Here is a 25,692-nt window from a genome sequence, read left to right as displayed (position 1 = left end):
GTTTGATTGTTTGTAAAACTGCTGGATGTTTTTAATTCATCAGATTCCGACAGTGGGCCTAAAGGCCCACTATTTGTGACCATGACAGGTCTTTTTCTAGGAGACAGTGCGGATTTGGTAACGTCGATAAGATGTTCTGCAAATGTAGGAGTCACTACACCACTTGCTACTGAAGGACTAGAAACCATTAAAAAATCCCGTTCTTTCTCATGTTCCACTGTAATTGGTCTTGGAGGAGATGACCGTTTCTGCTTTGCCATGATAATATGAAAATCTCTAGACTAGACCAACCGACACATTTAAATATCTTTGCTGGTATCTGGGGTATCGAATTCTAATCCAGTAGAACAAAAAAACTTTTTGTAAAAGAATACAACTGAGAAAATAGGTAACCCACGAGATCGTGACGGGAGATATATAAATAAAACAGAAAAGCTTGCGCATAGACTGTCAAAAGAGGCTGGCTTTTCCCTCATGCCGGTACAGCTAGCCCACCGAATAAACGTTAATGGCGATCTCCACACGATAAGCTGGTAATCTGCACAGATCGCCCGAGATGCATCTGAAAAAGGACAGGGCTGGTGCATGTATTTTGGTAGTACCCGCCTCTTGGATAAGAGAGTTGTCAACGAAAAAAGTTAGCCAGGGCGTTTACACCATCCAAACCTGCTAATCCAAAGTCTAAACACCCCAAAATGCCAACTGGCTGCCGAAAATAGTGCAAATATTCGTACCAGATATGAGGAAACCACCTCACACTATTCACGCCAGCATCAAAGCATGTGTAAGACCCGAGCCACTTGACTCTGCACGACCAGCACCCATATTATGCCCACAACCAGTCGCCGTATTATATATTATCAACCACCGGCATCAATAATTACGCGCCGCGAACCACTCCACGATAATATCGCGCCAACCCTCGAACCACTCTGCCCGTTGGCACCTGCGCCATTAGTGCATTTTAGCGCCGCAGCGACCAGATCTCCGGCACGTCCATGCAAGATCCACGCCGATCTGAGTGGGGGCCTGGGTTGGTGGTGATGCCTCCGGCGGCTGGGGCTCTGCCCCAGACCCCGTGGTGCTCGCTTCGCGAGCTTGCGGGGGGATCCCCAAACCCGACTCGAGCGCAGCGAGAGGAGCAGCGGGGTCTGGGGCGGAGCCCCAGCCGCCGGAGGCACCGAAGGCACCGAGAGGATCCGTGATAAATAGAACAAGGTGTGGTATATACAGGGATAGAGAGGGTCTACAGGTCATCGCCGTGTTCGGAGAGCGGCTCGGCGACTGGCTCTGGGTCGGCAGGTGTTTCGTGTGTTTCGTGAGTTTCGTAGTCCGAGACTGCCTCGGGTGTGCTCTCAGGAACTGGTGCGAAGGGAGTTTCTGGTGTTTCGACGTCGGTTTCGGGGATAGAAGCTTCAGCATCTACGACAACTGTATCGGGATCAGTTTCGAGGTGAGGGGTGTCGGTCTCATTCGGCTCGTTTTCTTGGATATCGGTAGCATCAGCCGACACCTCTGGCTCGTCGGTGTTAGAGATAGCGGTTTCGGTGCCCTGCTCTGGAGTTAGTACTGGTGGCTGTTCGTCTTGGTTGTTGGTAGCATCAGCAGGCAGTTCTGGTTCCTCGATGTCGAAGCTAGTAGTTTCAGTATCCTCCTTGGGAGTTAGAACTGGTGGCTCATTCTCGTCGACAAACTGGTATTCTGGCTCTTCCGTTTCGGGTGTAGGTATCTCGGCTTCAATGCTTTCAACTGTTGATACCGGCTCTTCGCTCGTCACAAAAGGTGTAGAAGTAGCGTCAATAACCTCTCCGGAAAGTGTATCGGAGGTTATAGTAACGGCACCAGTGTCCTCGGACGATATAAGGGCGTCAAAAAACTGTCGCTTCATGAGAACTTGAAGAACAACTGCTAGAAGTGCAATCAGAATAACACTCCAAAGAGCATATATAATGCTTTTAATGCCGCCATTGAAAATGCCGTCAAGTGGCAGCTCCAGTACCCGAACTGTACCTGACACTGAAGTACTGGCAATACGGGTTTGACTCCTGTTAAGAGCCACACTGGTAATAGCGATCTCGTGGACTCGGTCCAATTTTTTCAGCGAGTTCAAGCTGGTGCTCGAAACAATGGCTATACTACAGTCAGACGTGCCGACTACTGTATACTTTGATCCAGCATCCATGGTCGAAATGGCACGAATCTTGGATGAGAGGGCTCGTGATGCGATTCTACCGCCTGTATTGGGGTTGAATTTGTATAAAACAACTCCTTTTCGCTGATTCAAGTTGGCTGCTATGATGACTGTGTTTTCTGAAATGTACCGCAATTTAGCGAACTTGGCATCTTTTCGAGGCATATCAACCACTATATTCTCCTCACCAGTCTGTGCATTAATTACGTAAAGTTTTGAGTCACTGATATATGCCAACTTGTCGGAACCCGGTGAAAAGTCAATGTCATTTATAGGTCCTGAACCGGCCGTCTTCGTATAAAGAGTATCTGACGTCTCCGTCACATCCGAACCAGACCGGTCTAACAGAACCTTGGTCTCAATCACATATAGGGATCCAGGACTTGAACTAGAGCTCAACGCTAATAGCTCACCTGAATTCGACACTCTAGTACATTTCTGGTACTCATTAGAATCGTTAGCAGAAAATACTTTGACTGCTGCCAACTCCTCACTAGTACCACCAGTGACGCCAGAGCCATCTCTTATACTAGTATTTTTGTAATCAAACACTCTCAAGTGAGTGTTTCTGCCTTCCTGTATAGCTTTAGTACTCCGATTGACACCAGCATAGATTCGACCATGGCCGCCAACGTCCAAACTGGTCGGATTGTCCTCGTCACCAGCAAGCACAATCTCATTTCTGACCGCCAAACCTTTGTTCTCGGGTCTCACTTTAATCACCGTCTGCAACAGTTAGTACACAACCGACCAAAACTAGGCTTAATTTCCCTGACACTCCCGTATAACTCAACAATGAGCGAGGTGTGCTCCTGGATTGCACCAAGTTCAACATACAATCTTGTTTTTCACGCCATTTCGGCCCTCACCACCACCTCCACCTATCACCAGAGAGCTGTTGGAGTCCCACACGGACGCGAAAACGGGATATGACACATCAATGATGTCGGAATCACTACTAAGAAGTTCGCTCGGTGCTGACCCGGCGATAGACCCCGTGGACGAGCTGCTGGCGTCATCGCCGCTGGCCAGCTGTCCGCCGACTGCGCTTTTACTACCGCTCATGGTTCTATGGCGATATCTCAGTGCTCTACTTTGCTTCAAAAAAGTAAATTTGACCTCTCAACGCTCCACAATTGCTGCCAAGCTCACAGATCGTGGTCACTATCTATCGGTCCACTGAAGATCGCACCTCGTGAACTCTTGCAAGACACCGCACGGCTAACCCAGTCCCTGCAGCCTGCATGTTCGAACGGGTTGCATTACCCCTGAATCGGGGTCTGCCTCCGGCGGCTGGGGCTCCGCCCCAGACCCTGGTTGCTCCTCTCGCTTCGCTCGAGTCGTTTTCCCGACGGTCTCTGCAATCTCCTGCGAAGCAGGAGCAACCAGGGTCTGGGGCGGAGCCCCAGCCGCCGGAGGCAGTACCGACTCGTTAGAGGAGTCTTGGAAGTGTATTAGTACAGGTCGTCGGGGACTTTGTCCATGACGTTTTCGAGAATATGCTCAAGGATGCTTTGTTCTTTGTCAGCGTTGAACTGCATAGCGGGCACCTCGGGCAGCGGTCGTGCTATGGTCGAGTCGAAGTTGTACAGGCTGCCGAAATCGAAGAAGTTTCGGCTGTCGAGGGCGTTGAGCCACTCGGCTCCGTCATCGTGGAGAATGTCGGCGGTACCCATTTCAGAGGGCGCTCCACTAGAAGGTTGGCCCGAGATGCTGAAGGGAATGTCCTGTGACGGCAGTTGTTGTCTTTCTCCGAGATGTATATCCGCGTCCGGTTGATGGTCTGTGTATTGTTCATGGGAATTCGAGGTGGACATATCAACTTTAATGCGTTTAGCAGGAAGTTGGTCGCCAGGAAACTCGTGAAACGAACCCAGTCCTGGTTTAGTACTGAATGGCGAGCCAGGTCGGGTAGTCGCAGTCGATCCAATATTGCTAGAAGTTCCGTGTTTAATGAGATCTTCAGGTAGGTATGCTGGAGGTGTACTAGGTCGTGACAAACTGGTCGGTGTGGTTTTATCTCCGTCTTCATCGTCATCATCTCCATGGGCACCATCTGTTTCCGAAAATTCTATTCTATCACTCGATACTCCGCCTTGTAATTGCCGTCTGGCAGCTCCTTCTTTGGAAACAGCCAGTTTCTTGGTGTATCTATCTTTCAGCATCACACACCATACTCCCACTATGTACCAGTATTCTCGCAGGATAACCAGTAGTCGAAGTGTGAGTGCGAGATTCTGTTTTGCTCGACCCGCAACAACTGCATCGGGTGAGAATGATAGTGCAACATGCACCGAAGATACCGTGAACACACAGAAACTGATAAATGGTGCTACGGTAGTATCTTCCAACTGTAAAATATCAGACACTATGGCAGCCATTGAGTTAGCAGCATCTTGAACGTTGCATACAGCTTTCTCAATGAACTCTTTGGGTGGTTTGTCTGGAAATGAATACCTCGAGGGGTCGTAAGGGTAGACAGTGCGGTAGAGTAGGAATTGGGCTGCAAGCAGTTCGGTATGGAGATGGAGATAGGTGCCAGCTCGATTCAAAGCACTCAACTCGTTTAGAGTGCCTTTGGAATACTTGAACTTGCTAGGTACCACGTCGTTTTTGAGATGCAGATATTCTTGTTCGAGAGCAGCGAATTTCGAGTCGGATTTCCAAGGAGGGGTTGATTCGTTGTTTTTAGAAGACACATACCTGTTGATTTTGTTCCAAATTAATGTGGCTTCCATGTGGTACGAGAACACATCCAAGTCTCGATGCGAGGGAATAGACAAGTCACGATTAGCGAACGTGGTTGTCAGTGTTGGTATATTGTTTTCAAAATTATGATACGGACATGGCAGGAGGATGTCGGATATTTCATCCAGTTGAATTGGGTAGGTACTAGTAGCATGGCCTAGTCTGTCAAGAACCACTAACGACCAAAACGTACGACGACGGCATTCTCTTTCCAGCCATGTAGCAGGGGAATCATCAGGTAATTCTTTATTTAGGCCTAGATTCAAAGCCATTGGCATTGCCATGGATATATAAATCATCGCTTTTCCGCCCTTGTGTTTGAAGAAATCGTGTTGAGTAAGACATATCATGGCCTGGACAGCCTCGACAGACGGGCTGTCAAACTCTCGACTCAATACTTGTCTTGCTCGCTCAGCAAATACTTCACCTGCTTTATGTGCATTCTGTCCACTTTTAGTGATTTTCGGATGACGAGAAAACCTCGCTGCTAGTCCACAAAGCGCTAATACGAGTCCTCGATTGACGTCTCCACGTCGTAATCTTATCATAAATGTCGGTTTATGTAGAAACGAGTAGGTCTGATTGTGAATATACTTGAAATATACTTCTGCCAAGTGGATAACGATGTCTGATGGCGGTAATAACGAATCGATTTCCGGTGACCCTTTCCGAGTAGGTGGTCCTGATTTTAGTCCTGTGATGATATTAGCAGCTCGTTTATCCTCAGCGGTCGTGGTGGTCATCAAATCAGACAAGCCAGAAATACCCTGTTGAGACGACAGTGACGATTTTTGTAGGTTGATTTCTGCTAAGTGATGAAGATGATGTGCTTCTTGATCGGATTTTGACGATATCTGTCTCATAAGCTGCTGTTCATCTGTTATAGGTAATGCACGATTAAGAGATGAACCAATAGGAGCACCGCCAGAATTGCTAGTATTACTCGACTGTGATATTTGCGACACTGGAGATGATCCCTCGGACAAATCTTCTGAGCAGTACACTCTCAAAGCGTCTAAACGACGACTGAGCATTTTTGTATACCCGTATCTGGACCCTCTGTTTCTGACAATAGGATATTCACATTCAACATTGATACGTAAACAATTTGTACATGCTGGACGATGACCAGAGCACTTGATTTTTTTCTTTCTACACCCAGCGCAAGCAACCACCAGTTTTTTCTTGTCTTTAGATGAATTATTGGTTGGGTTGACTGGATTGGCCACAAATGAAAAGTTCTTGGGTCCACCAGTTGGACCCCCAGTTGGTCCTGGTGGACTCATTGAACTTGGAGGTACACTAATAGATCCAGCTGGAATGGGTTTGAAATTACCAGTGCCAAAGTTAATGGCCGAAAATCCCCCGCCTCCATTGGCGTTTCCTTGACCAGATCCTAACTCACCCTGTCCCGAGCCATTTCCTAGACCCATACTATTATTGCCCATCACGCCATCTCCATTATTCAAATTAATGCCAGAACCACCACCATTGACGCCAGAAATAGAAGAACCTACCGTATCAGGGCCAGGATATCTATGATTATTATTGGGTACTAGAGAATCATCATGTGGAGGGCTTTTAATGAACGACATTACTGCTGACCCTTACTAATGCACCTGATCTGGGATGTTTAAAAAGATTCCCTAGCGCAATTTTCTCGTCTAATTAGCCAATATTATACAGATGCCAGGGGCAGATTGGTCGGACAAGGTTTTTATGGTTGGCAATTAACAGCAGAAGGTTTTATTATGAATGAGATGCCAACCCGTTTCCCACGACGAAATCTTAACCCCACAATACGCAAACTTTCGGAAAGTGCACTAGGAACCGCTAACTTTAAGATTGACGGGTCGGATGAACGGCTTGCCGCGCTGTCGCGGATGTCGGCTGCAAGATCCGCCGGTACCCATCACGGTCGGTCTACCTCCCGTTCACACCACAATCTCACCAACAAACCCACAAAACAAAACAAACCTCTAAAAACCCAAATCATTCGCCCTTATTCCACAGAAAACACCCGACACTAATCAACTACCGACCCCACGACCATCCGAGCCATTATCAAACTCCCAACAGGCAGACGCGGGCCCATGCAGCATGCGATGAGACCCTGCTTCATGCCGCCCGCCAATCCCATACACATTGGGCGCCCCGAACACACTCCGACCAGCCAATGCGGGGCCAACTTCTCCACATCACCCCCTCTCCACGGTCCCAGCAAACGACTCGAGCGAAGCGAGAGGAGCCACGGGGTCTGGGGCAGAGCCCCAGCCGCCGGAGGCACACCGGGGGTCGGAGTCTGCCTCCGGCGGCTGGGGCTCTGCCCCAGACCCCGTAGCTCGCTTCGCTCGTTGCTGGGATCGTGGTGTCGGGATTTCTTAGCCGGTTTGTTTTCGCGAGGGGGGAGAGACGAGGGGTCCGTGGACTTGTGAGGGTGGTGCGTGCGTGCGTGTTGTTACTTACTGTGGATTGCGAAATGTCGTTGGCGTGGAGGGTTTAGTGGTTAATGGTGGTAGGTAATGAGAAAAAAAATTGAAACTTATATTTACAAACCAAAAGTCTCTATTTATATATATATCGAGACAGTTGGTGGACTGCACCGCGGCTGTGGTTGTGATCACAGGTTCGGCTCGTGCTGGTGGTGGGGTTGATGCCGGGGTGGTCAGTCAGTGTGGGGTCAACGGAAAATCCGATGGATAATATCCGCATCCGCTAAATTAGGTTCCTAGACCGCCGTTTCCATCGTCATAGAAATCATGCAAAATATCCGGCTTGAATGCCCACATCTCAAATGCATACACTACTCTCTTGATCTCGTCCAGACTCATATCCTGGGGTCTCTTGTCAAGAATATCCTGTAACTGGTCGGCCAGATCGACCTGTGCCCCAGGTCCTAGTGTTCCTAATGCCTCTCGTAACAGCTTGGTTCGTAGCACAAATAACATTTTAATCACATATTCAAACGAATCCACGTAATCCACTTGGTTTTCTATCGGATTGATTTCGAGTAGAACTGGTGGATCCGATTTCGGAGGGTGGAAATCTCCTTTGACTGTTTCCAGTAATGCACTATGTGAAACTTCTTGATCCGTGATCTCTCCTAATAATACTCTGGATTCTGTACATGATTCACACTGGACTGATACTCGGTGTCTTGCTTTTGCTTCTTTGGTTGCTAATAGCTTCTCAGCAGTTGGTTCTCGTACCCATAGAAGCATACGAACTCGTCCATATTGCTGAAGCCAGCTCTGGTTGGTTACACAGTTTAAATATTGGACACATAACTGTTCTCCCTGGATCATAGATAGATTTGCAGTAAAGATGATCTCGTTGTGAATGTCAGTTCGTGGCAGTTTCCGTGGCTCATATAATTTCTGATCTACCAAATTTTGAAACGTCGACCACCGAAATGGATCTTCTGGATGCACTCTCCAGCTGTTGTCGGGCCTCTCAAGCGACTTCAAAAAATTCTTATAATTTACATGAGGCTCTAAAAGAATATGATTTTGCGGTCTTATAACATTATGTAAAGCAGCCGACCATACACCCAGTCCGGGGTAAGCATCTATTATAGTGACATTCTTGTTATAGAACTTGTCATATCCCATCTGCTCAATCAGCTTTACTGCCTTTTCATAGTTAACAAAGTTTTTTCTCGCATATGTTTTTTTCACGTTCAGCCACTCGCGAGCAGCGTTTTGAACTAGCAGTCCAGTCTGACTAGCTTTACTCATCAGTATTTAACATTTGGTTTCGCTTCCTGAATCTTTTGCAAGTTCATGTTCGAAATGTTGATTCAGCCGCATTCAGGTACTGTTCGGAGACTTCCTCCGACATGTGTAGTTAATTTCGGTTATTCTCACGATAACACTATAATTACTGGTCTCTTTCTGATAATCCTGGCTGATAAAAATGAGTTTGGTAAGTTTGAATTCGGTGGTAAATTCTCTTTTTCGACGACTTCAATACGACTTCTACCTTTCAGTCTGGCAGGATCAAACCAAGGCATCTGTCCTGGTCACCATCGAAGAGCGGGAGTGATAAAGTTATTAGATTATCAACCTCTTATGAACTCTCTTGATCTTTTTTTGAACCTGTTGAAATCTTTGAGCTCCTGCTTTCAAACATTGGCAAATATACTAGTCAAATATAATATCACGTGATAGTGCGGCTGAAAGTAATGGATTGACGGATTCACAAGAAGATAGTAAGAGGGAGAGAATTCCAAAGTATCGATGTATCGATAGGTATAAAAGAGGCGGTATGGCTTTGAAGCTAAAGTTAAAAGCTGAAAAGCGACCAAACGAGTCGGGAGATGATGACAGGACGGTAAAACCGACCAAAATCAAGGTTAAGAAGCCGCGAAAGTCGCGTGTGGATGTGGCTTCCGACAGACCCAGTACGTCATTGCGACTGAATTTAAAAACTGGTGCTGATGGTACACCGACTGTAATCAAGAAAAAGAGGACAGGAATTCCCAGGATCAAAGTCAAAGCAGGAAGAAAACCTGGTGATGGATATGATTCGGAAGCTCCCGATAGAGAAGAAGACCCTGTGATAGAAGAAGCCGTCATTTTGCGAATGCTTCCCGGTGAACATTTAGACTATTTACGTGCTGCTTGCGAACAGGGTGATCTATCTAAAGTATCAATTAAATTTAAAGATCCAAGACGTGCTGTGGTGACAATTCACGACCAACTTTTCGCTGCTCAGCTAGTTGATTTACCTACTGTCACTGAAGCACAAAAGTCTTTTGATAGAAAAAATATTTATAAGAGTGCAGATGTTTGTCAAATGCTACTCGTCACTGAGCCAATTGAGCTCGAAGAAGAGGCTCTCTCTATAAAGCTGGTTCCCCAACAATATCCACATGGTTTAACACCACCAATGTATTATGCCAGGCAGAGACGATTCCGAAAGAGAATTTCCAATAAAGTCATTGAAACAGTAGAAGCTAAAGTAGATGAACTTTTCAGATTAGATGAGGAAGCGGAAGAAAGCAGGTATGAACTTTTGAATCCAAATATGCTAGCGACCTCTGGCAGTTCGGCAGGAATGGCAGCTGCGAATGCGTCGGCAAGTGGAGGATCAAGGTCACCTAGAGCGTCCTCTGAGCCTTCAACGCCATTTGATATGCTTGCTGGTGGCGAAGAGATCGAAGTTGACGAAGGTGAGGTCGAAGTTGAAGTGGATGGTGAAGAGGATGATGATCTGCTTGGTCTGGAACTTGAAAGAGCTTTGCAAGAAGAAGGCGAAGCTGGAGGTGATGGTGATCTACAGGATGATGCCGAGGATGACGACGATGGTATGTTTTCCGAGCGAAAATCCACGACAAGTAAAGGGAAATCCAAAGGCAAAAATAAATCAGCAGCCAGCAGTGGCGATGTATCTACACCCGCTGAGACCCCTGGTGCAGAAACTGGAGCGGAAACCGGTGTTGATGATGATGAGGAGGAAGAGGACGATGAGGATGACGACGATGATGACGACTCTGATGACGACGATGATAACGAAAATGATGATAATCGTGATGACATGGATGAAGATCAGATCGAAGCAATGTACCATAATCAACTTTTGAAAGAAGAAATTTCCGAGCTTGAGTCCACTATTGAAGCCAAACAACGTGATGCAAACAATACTGTAAACCAGATAATGAAGGGACGTTTGTTGGATGTTGTCAACAAGCTGCGTCAAGAGCTGGAAATGAAACGTCGCGTGCTGAAAGTCAGCGACAAAGAGTCAAATACCCAGTCCGATGGCCAAAATTCCAAAGCTAAAGATGACGAAGAGGACGACGGTGACGCTGATCCCGATGCTGACAACGAAGCCGATGGTGACGCTGAACCTGAAGACAATGATAATGACAATGACGAGGATGTTGATGACGATGTCGAGTCATTGTTTTAATTTATTGTGTACAACATAATATTATTATTTATTTTACAGATTCCTAGCCACTTATAAGTATCATTACTATGATTAGGGTATTCTTTGTGGAAGTTCTTTTTGAGCCTTCCGTTGTACCAGTGGGTCTGGCGATTCCTTTCTCGAAGATCTGTATCTAATCTCTGACATAGTCCATATTACGTCTTTGAACGATTATGTGCCAAATATGAGCTAAACCCATATCCAAAGAACTGTAAATAGTGTGAGAGTGAGTACTATCAAATTCTATATGGTTAGGAGGTTTATTATAAATATGCTACGATCAAAGAGCCGATCTATCCATCTGCTTCAAGCGACCCGGCAAGGTACATGTTACTAGGAGAAGAACCCATAGGGGCTCCAACTGACGCAGATCGCGATAATGCATCATGCAATATAGAGTTGCAGCGACGATAAGGTTTTAGTTATGATCGTATACTTTACCAATATTTTATGCTAGATAAAATGCTAGGCTACACAACTTGCTCGTATATTTAGTCTTATTCTGGTGAAAATAATGGCCAATCGGAATCTTATTTGGACTTCGGAAGATCTAATAAACTACAACTGTCCCATACGTGAATTGGGCACAAGGGAGCACTACTAAGTTTGCCATTTGGGTTGTACTTGAAGTCTCAGCTATTCTTCTGAGGGCAAACAACATGGCTCATTTGTAACCATTTTTTTTTTTAATTTGAATCCAGTTTCTTTGATTATGAACCAGCTGTACAGGTTTTATTAATATCCAAAAAGAGTATTACTTAGAATGACGGCAAACCAGGAAACGACTCGAGTGTAACTTACGGTTCCAGCCCTCTCCTGCGAAGCAGGAGCAACCAGGGTCTGGGGCGGAGCCCCAGCCGCCGGAGGCACATCTGGTATCACATAATCACACAGGGTTGCTCTGTGTGTTTCGGTATACCCCGCACTCGTAGGGTTTGAGTACCAGAGGAGTGACTCCAATAAAGGGTGTTTGACTTGATCTTCCATGTTCCAGAAGAAGTGGATACTCCCGTACGCTCTTCTGTGAAGTAGAATTCAGGAAGATACACCTCAGAAATGCCGGGATCCGTGGCGTGTAAAGTGAGGCTGAAAAGAGCTTTTGATATGTCAAATCCATACGACTTGATCTTGCCATTAACTGCAACTGGATATGGGCGGATAACAGCTTCGCCAGCTCTGAACCCATCGTTGATGCCCTTTACCTGGTCATCCTTACTCCAAATACTTAGATCTTCGCCATTCCAATGATCGCCATGTTTGTGCGAGTTGTTGGCAGTATATACCCAAAGAGTATGGTGTAAATGGGACTGGTCAAGAGCATTATGATTTGCATCCATAGCCCGAATCTGTGAGTTGTATTGACCCGTTTGATATGCTCGTTTACTATCGAGATCATAAGGAATGCCAATTTCTGAAAACAAACAAGGGGTGTTCTCACCAATAAGTAGCTTACCCTCTGTCTTAATATAGCGTAGTTGGTCAGTCATACAATTTCGAATAGCCTTCTCACCGATTCTGACAGCAAGTACAGGCGACCAGTAATGATTTCGCACAACACCAACTGCGTCAACATTTATTTGCTTCCATCTTTTCAACATCAAAGTCAGTCCATCATAATAATGGGGTGTATACACGGTAGTTGCTTCGTTGAATTTTATACCACGACCCCGGAGATCTGGTGGTTTGTTGTTAACTGGGGTTTGCATAAACACAAACCAGTCCGGCTTAATATCATGAATGCGTTTCTCGTAATCCAACCAGTGCTCAACAAAAAACTCTTCAACAAAAGCATGCGGTTTAAGCGGCTTACCAGTGATACTAAATGTAAAATAATCTGGCCGAACCACAGTCTTCCCCTCGTATACCCCATGATAACCCCAAATACAACCACCTGGCCACGATCTATTCCATTTGTATTTTAGATCTATTTCGGCGAGTTCCAATTCGGTAAACCATACGGGTTTTGATGGGCAGATAGTCTGAGTCCCACTTTTCTTGCCACCCATAGAGGTGAATGTCCACACATCAACAGTCTGAGGGATCCCTAATCCAAGGAGCATGGCTTGAAATGGGGTAGGTGACGAGCCTAGCTTCACATGTTCGGGGTCATCAGGAAGTTTGGTAATGTCAGGGTATGCAATAAGACCATGGCCAGGCTCATTCATAGACTCCCAACCAAGAACAGTATCCTCCAATTCAGGGACTTCGGCTACTTTACGAGCAAAATGCATGATTGCATCGAAATAGTGTTGTCGAAGATATAAACCCACATTCAAATCATTTACTTTACACTTGGGAGCAAAATGTTCACCAGCAAAAAACACAGTGAACATAACCTGACACACTAACCGATGATAGTTGGATGCCCACAGCATCTTAATTGGAGGTGGAGTTTCTCCATCAAGAACAATAGCTGCTTGTGTTTCCATGAATGCAGCTTTATTAAGACCCAACAGCTCTAATGTCCAGAGCGGTGCACCAGAACCGCCAGAAAATCTCGACCAAACGTCCTGATGTGGGTCTAGAAACACCATTAATCCATGGTTACGAATCTTTTTCAGAATCTCAATAGTAAATGCTATGTATTTGTCATCATAAATGCCGGGACCAGAATGTTCCAGGGCGTCCCATGTGAAAATATATCGAATTGTGTTGAACCCGGCCTTCTTTAACCTTTCAAGATGAATATCTGCCTCTGCTAAGGGAAAAGGTGATCCAACATATGAGTTTTCATCCACATTATCAATGACAATCAAACCAGATGAATCTGAATCCGATCTTTCAGAAGGTGATTTGCTACGACCAAGTGGTGGATTTTTGGCATCTCCAGCAAGATTTATACCCCTGAGGATGACTTCTCGACCCGCCTGGTCCTTAAACAGCCCGTTTTCGATTCTCAGTCTCATGATCACCCAACCTCTTGGTTACCAGTTTATATCCAAAACCTCCAAATTCTGTCTGGTTTTTCCTACAACAGGTTATCAGAAACACCTTCTATGCAGGCTGTTGCCGATATATTGAAGATCGATCGGTAAGTGATGCGATGATGTGAAATCAACTACAATTTCAATCTAAATAGTCAGATAACAAATCCCATAGTCATCCAGTGTCACAAAACAAAGACACCTAATCCAAGAAGCCAACCTAAACAACTTACAAATGACAAATCAACTCAGCAACTACCTCGCAGCCACGGACATACAACGCCGTCGGCACACTTAACTTTGCTCTCAACTGCCGTTACAATGTCGCTACCAGTACCAGATAAATAAAGACAGCTCGCCAATACAATAAAAACAGGCTTTTCTCGGTGACACAAAGACGAACCTCGTATACTACTTCAAAATTCTCAAAGCAAAGATATATATACTAATTAGTGTCTGGCTCTTCCGACCCTCCGGCACTCCCTTCTCCACATTTTGAGCCCCAGACAATGTGCGGCTGTGGTATAACCACGTGACTTATTCAAAGCCGAGCATTTTGACGTTTAAAGGATCAAGTAATATTATTAGAGGTATATTGGATAAATAGATCGAGCCAAATAAGGTTTATGAGCTAGTTACCAGCCATAGATACTTGCTTATAGCCGAATTTAAATTTATTATTCCACTTCTGTTCTTTTATAATATAATAGCTGGGTATCAACTCTGTTTCGTAATTCATACAATGAATCTTATTTCAGGTGATTTCTTGGTCCAGCATTGCTGGATTCTGTATCAACAGAGTTAAAAAGGTTGAGAGAGGACCTCGGGTGCCGGGGAAAAGGCCTCCGTCGGCTGGGGCTGCGCCCCAGACCCCGCGGCTCCTCTCGCTTCGCTCGAGTCGGGCTTGTGGAATGGACAGGCTTCATATGTGAAGTTCGGTAGGTCATCAGCCGAGCACCAAAGCATGCCAACTGACGACAGACTCAGGCCTCCGCCGTCCTCCAACCGGTTCCAGACCCTCCAAAAACCGAGCGAAGCGAGCAGCGGGGTCTGGGGCGGAGCCCCAGCCGCCGGAGGCTCACCGACACCCGGTGATTTTCCGTCATCTAATGCCCATTTGGGGCCTAGCAGCGATCGGCTGGACCCCCACAGTCGGTGGTTATGTGGGGAAAAACTTGATCCGGTTGGTAATGTTTTTGCCGTACAATGCCTATTGCGCGTCTATGACATGTATGACGAGAGAAGTATAAAATAGACAGGTTCTAGTGCCATTTTTTTTTTTGGTTTTAAATGTTCAATACATCGGTTGGTCGACTTATTCGTAAACCTTTACCAGTGTCTAAACAATTCTCATCGTCTGCATTCAAAATGGTTAAAGAATATCTTGTTATTGTCCCAGACAAGGCTGGTGCTTTACAGAAGAGACTTGAAGTCCGTCCCAAGCATTTGGAAAACGCTGCTGTTGCTCACGGCAAGGGAATTGTCACTGTTGGAGGTGGTTATGCCGACGAGTTCCCTGCTGAGGGTGCCACTCCCGAGTTCAAGGGCTCTGCTCTTTCCGTGGTTGCTGACTCTAAGCAAGAGGTCATTGACTTCCTCAAGAAGGACATCTACTACACCTCCGGAGTCTGGGACGTCGACAACGCTCAAATCTACGCTGTAAGTACACTTCTTTCTTTGTCATCTACAACTGTTGCCACTGTGAATACTAACAACTCTAGTACTTCGTGGGTTTCCGCTCCCCCAAAAACTAAGTTCTGTTCGTAACCTGTGAATAAAAATCGAGCAATTGCGTAATTGGTAAGGGACGGGCTGCCTCCGGCGGCTGGGGCTCTGCCCCAGACCCCGTGGCTCCTCTCGCTCCGCTCGAGTCGTTTTCGTATGGGTCGCCGCAATCTCCTGCGAAGCAGGAGCAACCGGGGTCTGGGGCGGAGCCCCAGCCCGCCGGAGGCATCTGGCCCGACTACATTAATCGCTGATACCGTTTATTTCCAGAGAGAGTCGGGGAGATGGGCGATGTCGGCCGAGTCCCAGGGAGGCATGATTTGGGGCAGGCGGCTCGATATGAGCTCGGGATACTTCGTGTCGATGGTCTTGACTAGGGCATTGTACCAGATTTCGTATCCTGCACCGGTGAAGTGGAGTCCATCGTGGAGCAGGTGAGAGAGATCGATGTCAGAACCGCTGCCAGTCTCGCCGGGGATGGGATCTCCTTCTTTCCAGCCGACAGAAGTCAGGAATTCAGTCCAAAGGTCAACAAACCCCAAATCAAACTCGGCAGCAACCTTTTTCAGAGCTTGACCGTACTCACGGAATCGAGAGGTCTTTCTATCTGGTCCTCCAAGACGCTCGTCATATGCAGCAGGTGCCACGAGGATGATCTTCTTGATGCCCTTGGCTTGAGCGGCCCGAACAATATACTTCTGGTTCTCAATATAGTCTTGTAATGGCACATTCTGAATATGGCCATCGACTACCGAGTCATTGGATCCCCAGAAGATCACTAACAGCTCGACAGCTGCCTTATCACTGGGTTTATGTTCCGATTGGAGAATCGGGTCAATCATATATCGACCATGAGCTGAGGTATAGCCACCAAATCCTCTGGTAATGACATCGAATTTCCGGATGTACAGATCCTGAAGGGCTGGTGCAATGGCAAATCCGTATGCCTGAGTACTACTTTGTTGGGTAATCGAGTCACCAAACAACAAAATCCGGTTCAAATGAATCTCGTGAGGCTTACCTCCAGTACTAACTGGATCGTAGTTTACACTGACCATGGCTGCTTTTCTGTTCTATAATCTTTAGCTTTTCACGTCTTTTTCCTGTTATGAGGTACACAGTCCAATTCTTCTTTAGTCAATTGACTGAAATGCAATTGTTTTTTTTTGTTACTTCGTATTCTACTAATACTTTTTCTCTCTTTGTAATGAGTTGGCTTCATCTTCCTCGTCGCCATGTGCGGGGCTAATCTATCTGCAGACCCCCACATGGCGTCGCCTGGCTGACGTGCTTCATGCGTTCTCCGACTGGGGTTTGGCTCTGGCGGCTCACTGCCATCGAACCCTGTCTAAGAGATAACAGTTCAATAGAAAATATCAGAAGTGGTCTTAGATCTTAGATAGTCAGTCTGGTAATAAGACGTGTAACATTGCTTTAGAACATGCACATAGAAACAAAGTTCTGCCAAATGCAATATCGTCGTAAGAGGAAGAATATAGATAACTCGATAATTGTATATAGTGAACTGAGTGGGGAGCATGCTATATAGTCAACCAATCGAGAAATGAGGATGTGTAGTGTAGTGGATAAAACTCAAATCACACTGATTCTTTGAGAAAGAGCTTAGAAACACAACTAATGCCATGTTATATCACCGCAAGGGTAGAAAAAAGCTACTTTATTAGTATTATTATAGAAAAATAATAGAGTAGGAAGGGTCCAATTGAGGTTTCGTTAATAAAAGGAATTGCTTGTCAATAGTGCACAACTGAGAAAAAAAAAACAGCGGAAGGGTAGGAAACGGAAGATACCTGGCATTGTCGATTGTCCTAAGCGGTTTCTGGTGTCCCACACTAGGACTACTAAATCTGATAATAGTAGTCGGATACAAGAACAGCGGAAGAGATCAGTGCATGTCATAAAGTCCGAAGAAAATGGGGAGTCTTGGCTAGTCGTCAGGATATGCTTCATATGACATACGAGATCTAGACAGTGATAGTATACCAAGTTCACGACATGCCTAGTTTTAACAGGAAGATGTGGCCCAATATCCAACGTTTGTTCCGTTTCATGACAAGTGGTGAGTGCCTTGGCCAATGGGTCATAGTAAGTATCTTTGTCGTTTGAGTGGATTCTTACCGTCAGCAGAGCTTATTGTGATTGCGTTTCAGAATTTTTCATGTCTCTGAGGGTATCTCAATTCATAGAGCGCTTGATAGAAACGAAAATTGGGAGATCATCAATAGAATCCTGGAACCCCAGGTCTTCGCAAAAAGAGAATGTGAAGACCCCCTCATAGATTATCAGCGAGTTGGCACTTTAAAGATAGGATAGAGAATTAATAATATTATTATAGTAATACAAGTATTAGAGGCCCGGCCCAGGTAATAATGAAACTTCACACTAGTCAATTCATAAGGTACTCAGATTCCAGCGCTCCCACAAGCACAAATCAGACAAAAACGAGAACAAAACCACATCGACTAGACTTCCTAGTTGGCATAGAGTGCCAAACTAGTGCTACGTGATCCGATAATAGTACTCGGATTTGACAGTAGCTGAAGATACTAGTGCGTGCCATGGATGTTGAAACTAAGGAACTGCTCTGGCAGAAACATCAGGGTATGCCTCGGGATGACAATACCAGATCTAGATTAGTCAAGCGACAGGACACCACATCGCGACACGTCTAGTCTTAAGGGAAGATGTTGAGCCAATGTCCAAAGACTTGTCTGATTTCTGGAAACTGAAGTACCGGATGAATTGATAGTGATAATGAAAAAGAAACTGAAGTGTCTCCGGTGACTGAATGAGATAGTAATGCCGAAATAAAAAAAAAGTTGTTCACGTTCCATGTGGTCTCTAGAGGAATTAATTAGAGAACGAAATCTACTGAGTGACTTGGGGTGATGACTTCTTGAGGAACTTTTTAAGTTTCTTGAACTTGAGAAAAGACTTTCTGGGTTTGGTGGTCGTTTCAATTGAAGAAGATTCAGATGATGGGGATGGGACCACGGTGGAATCTTTAGAGGAACTTCTCTTGATCTTCAACTTCTTGAATAATCGTTTGATTCCAGATTTCTTCTTTTTGGGAGGGGCCTGTGTCTGTAATGGCGACACTTCAACGACAGGGGTTGCCAATGTCTGTAATGGTGACATGGCTGGGTTCTGAGATGCACTGGTAGATGGGGTGGCTTCAATTGTCTCTTGTTGTCTATCGAATTGGGCTCTGAAAGCTGTGTTGAAACTTTCAGTGGCATTGGCCTGCTCAGTAATGGCGAGCTGGCGAAGGTGGCCTCGAAACGATCCAAATGTTCCTCTTCTCCAATTATTGATAACCTGAGGTGTACGGTAGGCGTAATATCCAGTAAAACAGCACACGAGGCATGTTTTAACTAGTACCTTAACTGTTCCAATGACCACTATATCAGCGACCGACAATTCGGGTTGGGCTGGTTTGGTAATAGTCTTTTCAGGGACAGGAGGGACACAAGGTGAGGATTGGTGCGAGTCCGGGGAATGGGGGGCCCGCAAGGTGGGATAAACCACAAAGAGGACATAGAGAGTGAGGAAGAGAAACCACACATACTTGAAAGTAAGAGAGAATTCAGTTTCGTCAGTCATGATTGCACCAGTAATCCAGAAATTAAAAGGATAACAAACAATCACAACAACAACAATAACACAATAATAATAATAAAAATAATAATCCAGTAAACAATCAATTACCAGAGCAACAAACACGGGGTAATCTTCAAAACGTCAAAATCTCGATGTAACAAAATTGTTCAGCGAGTCAAACGTTGTGGTAAAGATGAAGAAAAAATGTATCTCACGGAGCGACAGCCCCTGTATATATACTTTGAATTTATAAATTATGGCGCTTTTGCATTATGGCGCAGAGGTCATGTGGTCAACGAAGTATCGCTATAGTGCTTGAACCTGCGTCAACGCGTATAACGAGCATGACGCACGTGACTTCTCTTGAGTCCGGCTCACGATTTATTTGGGCATATTAATTCTTAACAGGCTCACAGCTTAGGATGATATTATTTACAATTGTGGGCCTGATTTACATTTAATTGTGGTTGTATTCCCCCTCGTAGTTAAGAAGATCGCCTATGATCGGCGATGGTGACGATCGAGATAATGCAAGATGCAATTAGACCCTGCAGCGATAAGGTGGGCGGCTTTATTAAGGTTTGAGGAAGCTTTCAAAACTGTAACTTGTTCAGGATCATATGCTATCAAAACCGGGAGGATTGCACTGTTTACTTACGAATCTACGGTTGTATTAGTTTAATAATATTAATTTCCTTATCTGACTTTGAAAGTGCAAACTCACATCCATCCTCGGGTTTTCACGTTCACTTTTGCAAAAGCTGGAGGGTCTCAGATTCCTAAGTCTTCTTTTTTAGGAATTCCTATCAAGCATCATAATAACCGCCGAGAGAATCTAAAGAATTTTGAATCGCTCGCACAATAATATCTACTGACGGTAAGAAATGACTCAAACGACATCTATCTATTTGCTAAGAAATATGAGATCTCTCTAGTGCCATATACAAATAGAAGACACGAATATGAGTTGCTCAACAAAATCAACCATGTCTAATTGTCCGGTCATTGAAACAATGCTAAGGTAACTTGTTTAATAGCGTGATTCCGGCATTTTGGACCACGATTTGTTAACTGAAAAGGTTTCAAAAGAAGTTAAACCATATCCTCTTTCAAATCTTACTTAGAAGTGCTCTTCTTTTCAAGCACATTTGTGATTTGGTTCGAGAGTCATTTCAACACCCTACTAAACAAGAATTGACTGTCATAAACCAAGTCTCTGCATAACGTTTGATGGTTGACCAGACTAGGAATCTAACATTTTGGAAACCACTTCAACCAAGACGTCGCATGTTTACTGAATGTTAAAACTATTAAAAAAGCTGATGATTATAATATGTAAGTTGTTATTGCATGCAAACTTACTTAATCATCTATAGCCAAAGTCACTTGATTAGCAAACTTACTAGAGCTTTCTCCCACAATTCTAGCCCTTTCCCTTCACTGTATTGATTCCAGAAAGGGCCATCAATAGATATCACATCTGGTAATGTGGCCACTCCGGACTGATAGAAATAGAGCTATCATCCAAGACTGACTGATCGGAACATGGAGGTGAGCATTAATACATCCTAAAGAACAGCTTTGTCTTTCAAGAAACTCTTCAAGGAGTCATCATCCACAGCCACTCAGTAATTCCGACCACTTCCTCCTACACTGGCTGACAGCAGACACTGCTCATTACATCATTGTCGGACCGTGATTCAACATCAGAATGGCATTACGGACACCCTAGAATTATCACCATGGCCACTCATTCTCATGCCCATCCCCTTAATGGGCTCTGCAAGAATTCTTTTTTTTATTCTGTTTTCAATCAGAACCGGACGCATTTCGTCTTGCAGTGGAACTCAATTGGAACATCCGCTGGCATCATCCCCCCTAAGACTAGACGTGTCGCGAATGTGGTATCCTGTCGCTTGACTAATCTAGATCTGGCACTGTCATCCTGAGGCACGCCTTGATGTTCAGCATAGCCAGTTCCAAGTTTTCTTCCTCATTATCCGAAGCGTCCACCGTTCTCCAACGGGTCATTTCCAGTGGGATCTCAGTTGGTGTTCTTGGCAAGAGACACTCACCTCATTGACATGCTCCGCTATCCTGGTATCTGAGTACTATTTTCAGAACAGCTAGCAATGGCTCCACCCGAGCCATCTCGCGACGGCCGTCATCTGCTGTTGCTCCCCCCGAGCAAAGGCACTAGTCCTGTCACCTCGCCAGACTATGACAGTCCGTCTGGAGCATATGTCCCTCCTCTCTTGCCAACGACGCCAACTTCAAAATCGCTGCTCTCCACCAGCAGCCCGATCCCCTCCTCCGACCCCTGAGCACCATCACTTCCCTTCCTCACCCGCAGGCACCACTACTGTACTCTTTCTATTAATTAATATTATTATATTACTTCTCCCACACGAACTTCACCCCTGTAACCTGCCTCCGGCGGCTGGGGCTCCGCCCCAGGCCCCGCTGCTCCTCTCGCTTCGCTCGAGTCGTTTCTCCCCGGCCCCCAGCTCGCTCGCGAAGCGAGCACAACCAGGTCTGGGCGGAGCCCAGCCGCCGGAGGCACACCCGTCCCCCCTGAGTCACGCCATGCCGGGTTCGGATAAATATAAACGGCCGGCGTGCAGCAGCCGGAAAAATCAGTTGCAGGATGTCTCAACAGAATCTCCGGTGGTGGGATGTGCCTCCGGCGGCTGGGGCTCCGCCCCAGACCCTGGTTGCTCCTGCTTCGCAGGAGAATGGGACGACGGGGCTGGCGACCCGGGAAAACCGACTCGAGCGGAGCGAGAGGAGCAGCGGGGTCTGGGGCGGAGCCCCAGCCGCCGGAGGCAGCAGTTGTTGGGTGTGCAGGAGGGGTGCATGTGGACAACCGCGAATCATCGAAGAGTTCCTGTGTTATCAGGTCCCAACAACATCGCAGTTACTTTTTCCGCGACAGTCAGGCCGGTCAGGCGTTGGTTGCAGCAGCAGCAGCAGTGTCGTGGTCCACCTGCGGGACGCGGAATTTTCGCCAGCAGCCAGCCAATGGCCATGACTCCGGTGCGATTATCAGTCAGTCAGATGAGATGACAGACCAGTGGTGAGTCAATTGGCCGGCCAAGTGATGATACACACCTCAGATGCGGCATGGCCATGGCGTACAGACCGGCCAACATCACCATTGGCCAGCAGCCAGGCTGATAAGTCGACGTCGTCGTTCAAAGTGAAAAATTTTTCATTCTCATATTAAAATCAATTGCATGCACCAAGCGATCTCGCCGTGTTTGTGTTGCAATTTGTAGCGTGCCAGCGAGCGGGGCATTACTAGCGGACCGCCGAAGTGCCCCGAAAGTCTGGCACAGCCAAGCACCCAATTGCACCACACGAAACCAATTGACCAATAGCATTCCTTCTTTCTTTCATTCTTTCATTGATTCAATTACAACTCAACTGGGCACAGACGGGCACGAAAACCCGTCACATGCCCGCCGTCCGCGAAACAGGCGCCAATGCCATTTAAGCGAGCATTTTCTCCGCAATTCGTGCCGAACACGAGAACTCGAACTGGGAGTGTACCGAGGAGCCTGCCCTTTATATATAAACACTTGCTAGTACTATTATCGTGGGAGTCCGGGGTCGTCCGGGAATTCTCGTGCACGTTCCGACAGGTGCATATCCAGCGGGGGAGGGGGGTGTGCCTCCGGCGGCTGGGGCTCCGCCCCAGACCCTGGTTGCTCCTGCTTCGCAGGAGAGATTGCTGGGGCCCGTCGACGAAAACGACTCGAGCGAAGCGAGAGGAGCTACCAGGGTCTGGGGCGGAGCCCCAGCCGCCGGAGGCAGGTCCCCGGGCCCATGCATGTCAGCGACAGTGAAAAATAAACTAAAAATAAAAGATTGTTCCACAGGGTTCTATGAACGGCCGCGGAATCAGGAGACCCTGTGACAGGGGTGGCCTGTTTGACGGAGAATGCGGTGGGTGGTGGGTGGTGGTGGTCTACTGCGGGCCAATTGGCTGGAGCAGTTGCTGGGTTGCTGGGTTGCTGGCCCGCAATATTAATAATTTAATTTAATATTAGCAATAAATTGCTCTCTCCGGCGGGGATGCTACCTCCGCTCGTGCCGCTGGTGACATGGGTGACATGGGCTTGGGTCGCTTCTTGGGTTTGGCTTGGGCTTAAATCGGGGCTTGGGCTCCTACCTCCGTAGTCCGCTGCTGCCGCTGGATGTGCCGCTGGTGTACGTAAGCAGCTGGCAGGGCCCACGCGGCCACACGTCATCGCTGGCGGTAGGGTGATATGCGCTGGCTTTGTTTCATATTCCGGCCGCCGATACTTGCAGCTGCCCAAGTTCAACCTTAAACCCTGGCCTGCATGACCTGAAAATTAATTCATTCCACCACTGCCGACGGTCCCAGAGGTCTCGGAAACGGTTCCGTCGGGGGTCAATTGGTGGAAGGGGGACTGCCTCCGGCGGCTGGGGCTCCGCCCCAGACCCTGGCTGCTCCTCTCGCTTCGCTCGAGTCGTTTCTCCCCTTTCTCCAGTTGCTGGGGGCTGTCATCTCTGCGTTGTTATTCTCCTGCGAAGCAGGAGCAACCAGGGTCTGGGGCGGAGCCCCAGCCGCCGGAGGCACACCCCCCCTCCCCTGGCACGGTCAGCCCACCACTCGTTTGCTTTCGGCCATAGGTGAGGTTACCCCTGCCGCTCGTTGACCGATTGGTACCGACCACGCCACTGGTAACAACGCTAGCGCTGTTCTAACCTGGCTGGGACCTGCTGGAGGGCTTGGGCTGCCGCTAGCGGTGATGCGGGCTGGAGCTACCCAAACCTCGCCCAACATGGGCCTGTCCCCTCTCGTGGATGCGCGTGGTGGGTGGTGTGGGTGGACGAGCCCTGCACAACAGTAGCAGCAGCAGCAGCAGCAACAGCATCTTCTGGCAGTTGGGAATTGGAAAAAAAGTATAAAATCAGGGTACGTTGCCCTTTGTCTGGAAGTCTTTTTTTCCTCTTCTTTTTTTTTCTTTTCTTTTCTTTAGATTTTTTAATCCCAAGATTAATTAAATTAACATCTCAATTCTTTTGTAAAAGTCAAAATTCAAAATGGTCGTCAAGGTCGGTATCAATGGTTTCGGTCGTATTGGCCGTCTCGTTCTTCGTAACGCTCTCGCCAACCCCAAGGTCGAGGTTGTAGCTGTCAATGATCCTTTCATTGCTGTTGACTACGCTGCTTATATGTTCAAGTACGACTCTACTCACGGTAGATACAAGGGTGAGGTCTCTGCTGATGGCGAGCACCTTATCATTGACGGTCACAAGATTATCATCACTGGTGAGAAGGACCCTGCTGCCATTCCTTGGGGTAAGGCCGGTGCTGACTACGTTGTTGAGTCGACCGGTGTTTTCACTGATCAAGCCAAGGCTGAGCTCCACTTGCAAGGTGGTGCCAAGAAGGTCATCATTTCTGCTCCTTCTAAGGATGCTCCTATGTTCGTTGTTGGTGTTAACCTCGACGCTTACAAGCCTGAGTACAAGGTCATTTCCAATGCTTCTTGTACCACCAACTGTTTGGCTCCTCTTGCCAAGGTTATTGACGACAACTTCGGCATTGTCGAGGGTTTGATGACCACTGTCCACTCTATCACCGCCACTCAAAAGACTGTCGACGGTCCTTCTCACAAGGACTGGAGAGGTGGCCGTACCGCTTCTGGTAACATCATTCCTTCTTCCACTGGTGCTGCCAAGGCCGTCGGTAAGGTTATCCCCCACCTTAACGGTAAGCTCACCGGTTTGTCTCTCCGTGTCCCCACTGTCGATGTCTCTGTTGTCGACTTGACTGTCCGTCTTAACAAGTCTGCCACTTACGACGACATCAAGGCTGCTATCAAGAAGTCTGCTGCTGGTGACCTTAAGGGCGTTGTTGGTTATACTGAGGATGACGTTGTCTCCACTGACTTCATTGGTGACACCCACTCCTCTATCTTCGATGCCAAGGCCGGTATCCTCCTTAACGAGAACTTTGTCAAGCTTATCTCTTGGTACGATAACGAGTACGGTTACTCTGCCCGTGTCGTTGACCTCCTCGTCTACGTTGCTGGCAAGGACGCTGAGGCTTAAATCCTCTCTTCCTCGTAATAATATCTTTAATCTAATTAGATAAATAAATTATTTATACAAACCACTAGCACCACCACTACCTCTCACAATTGGCAATTGGGCACTACGAATAATGTTAGTCATCGGCAGTTCACGTCATGCGGTTGCTCGGCAACTGTATTTTTCAGGGCTGGGGTTGGACCCTGCCTGAAGTCGATGAGGAAATTTCAGGGGTACCTCCCATCCCCGTCTTCTGGTTTGCAGGGACTGGTTTTGGAGTTTTGGGACGGTGGGTGGGGCCTGCCTCCGGCGGCTGGGCTCCGCCCAGACCCGTAGCTCGCTTCGCTCGTTGCTAGGACCCTGTACGTGCCACTAAGGAATTTTTTTCAGGGATGCCCTCCTCTACCGGCTGGAAAAGGTCCCTGGCACCGGTTTTGGGCTTGTGAGATGTTGGGGAGGATTTGCCTCCGGCGGCTGGGCTGA

At 47.0% G+C, this 25,692-nt stretch overlaps 8 protein-coding genes across 8 annotated transcripts; 3 read left to right on the top strand and 5 right to left on the bottom strand.

The window, feature by feature from the left end:
- Positions 1–1,246: 1,246 nt before the first annotated feature.
- Positions 1,247–3,256, bottom strand: SEC12 (Sar family guanine nucleotide exchange factor SEC12; the record flags this gene model as incomplete). The annotated part of the gene is made up of 2 exons (XM_018879567.1): positions 1,247–2,917; positions 3,029–3,256. 2 exons carry the CDS (start codon positions 3,254–3,256, stop codon positions 1,247–1,249), a joined length of 1,899 nt encoding a protein of 632 aa, XP_018737471.1.
- Positions 3,257–3,645: 389 nt separating this feature from the next.
- On the bottom strand, positions 3,646–6,534 carry CHA4 (Cha4p; the record flags this gene model as incomplete). Its single annotated transcript, XM_018879566.1, has 1 exon — positions 3,646–6,534. One exon carries the CDS (start codon positions 6,532–6,534, stop codon positions 3,646–3,648), a length of 2,889 nt encoding a protein of 962 aa, XP_018737470.1.
- A 1,125-nt stretch (positions 6,535–7,659) lies between these two features.
- Positions 7,660–8,550, bottom strand: MTF1 (Mtf1p; the record flags this gene model as incomplete). Its single annotated transcript, XM_018879565.1, has 1 exon — positions 7,660–8,550. The coding sequence occupies one exon, from the start codon at positions 8,548–8,550 to the stop codon at positions 7,660–7,662; it is 891 nt and encodes a 296-aa protein (XP_018737469.1).
- A 655-nt stretch (positions 8,551–9,205) lies between these two features.
- On the top strand, positions 9,206–10,852 carry TAF7 (Taf7p; the record flags this gene model as incomplete). The annotated part of the gene is made up of 1 exon (XM_018879564.1): positions 9,206–10,852. The coding sequence occupies one exon, from the start codon at positions 9,206–9,208 to the stop codon at positions 10,850–10,852; it is 1,647 nt and encodes a 548-aa protein (XP_018737468.1).
- An 899-nt stretch (positions 10,853–11,751) lies between these two features.
- Positions 11,752–13,779, bottom strand: AWJ20_2609 (hydrolase; the record flags this gene model as incomplete). Its single annotated transcript, XM_018879562.1, has 1 exon — positions 11,752–13,779. The coding sequence occupies one exon, from the start codon at positions 13,777–13,779 to the stop codon at positions 11,752–11,754; it is 2,028 nt and encodes a 675-aa protein (XP_018737467.1).
- Positions 13,780–13,805: 26 nt separating this feature from the next.
- Positions 13,806–16,580, bottom strand: IAH1 (Iah1p; the record flags this gene model as incomplete). Its single annotated transcript, XM_018879560.1, has 3 exons — positions 13,806–13,831; positions 14,126–14,174; positions 15,897–16,580. 3 exons carry the CDS (start codon positions 16,578–16,580, stop codon positions 13,806–13,808), a joined length of 759 nt encoding a protein of 252 aa, XP_018737465.1.
- On the top strand, positions 15,088–15,564 carry AWJ20_2608 (uncharacterized protein; the record flags this gene model as incomplete). Its single annotated transcript, XM_018879561.1, has 1 exon — positions 15,088–15,564. One exon carries the CDS (start codon positions 15,088–15,090, stop codon positions 15,562–15,564), a length of 477 nt encoding a protein of 158 aa, XP_018737466.1.
- Positions 16,581–24,216: 7,636 nt separating the features above from the next.
- TDH3 (glyceraldehyde-3-phosphate dehydrogenase (phosphorylating) TDH3) lies at positions 24,217–25,230 on the top strand (the record flags this gene model as incomplete). The annotated part of the gene is made up of 1 exon (XM_018879559.1): positions 24,217–25,230. One exon carries the CDS (start codon positions 24,217–24,219, stop codon positions 25,228–25,230), a length of 1,014 nt encoding a protein of 337 aa, XP_018737464.1.
- Between the last annotated feature and the right edge of the window lie 462 nt (positions 25,231–25,692).

Source organism: Sugiyamaella lignohabitans, chromosome B (genome assembly GCF_001640025.1).
Source record: "Sugiyamaella lignohabitans strain CBS 10342 chromosome B, complete sequence".
Taxonomy (NCBI): Eukaryota; Fungi; Ascomycota; class Dipodascomycetes; order Dipodascales; family Trichomonascaceae; genus Sugiyamaella; species Sugiyamaella lignohabitans.
This window is presented reverse-complemented; position numbering and strand designations above follow the sequence as displayed.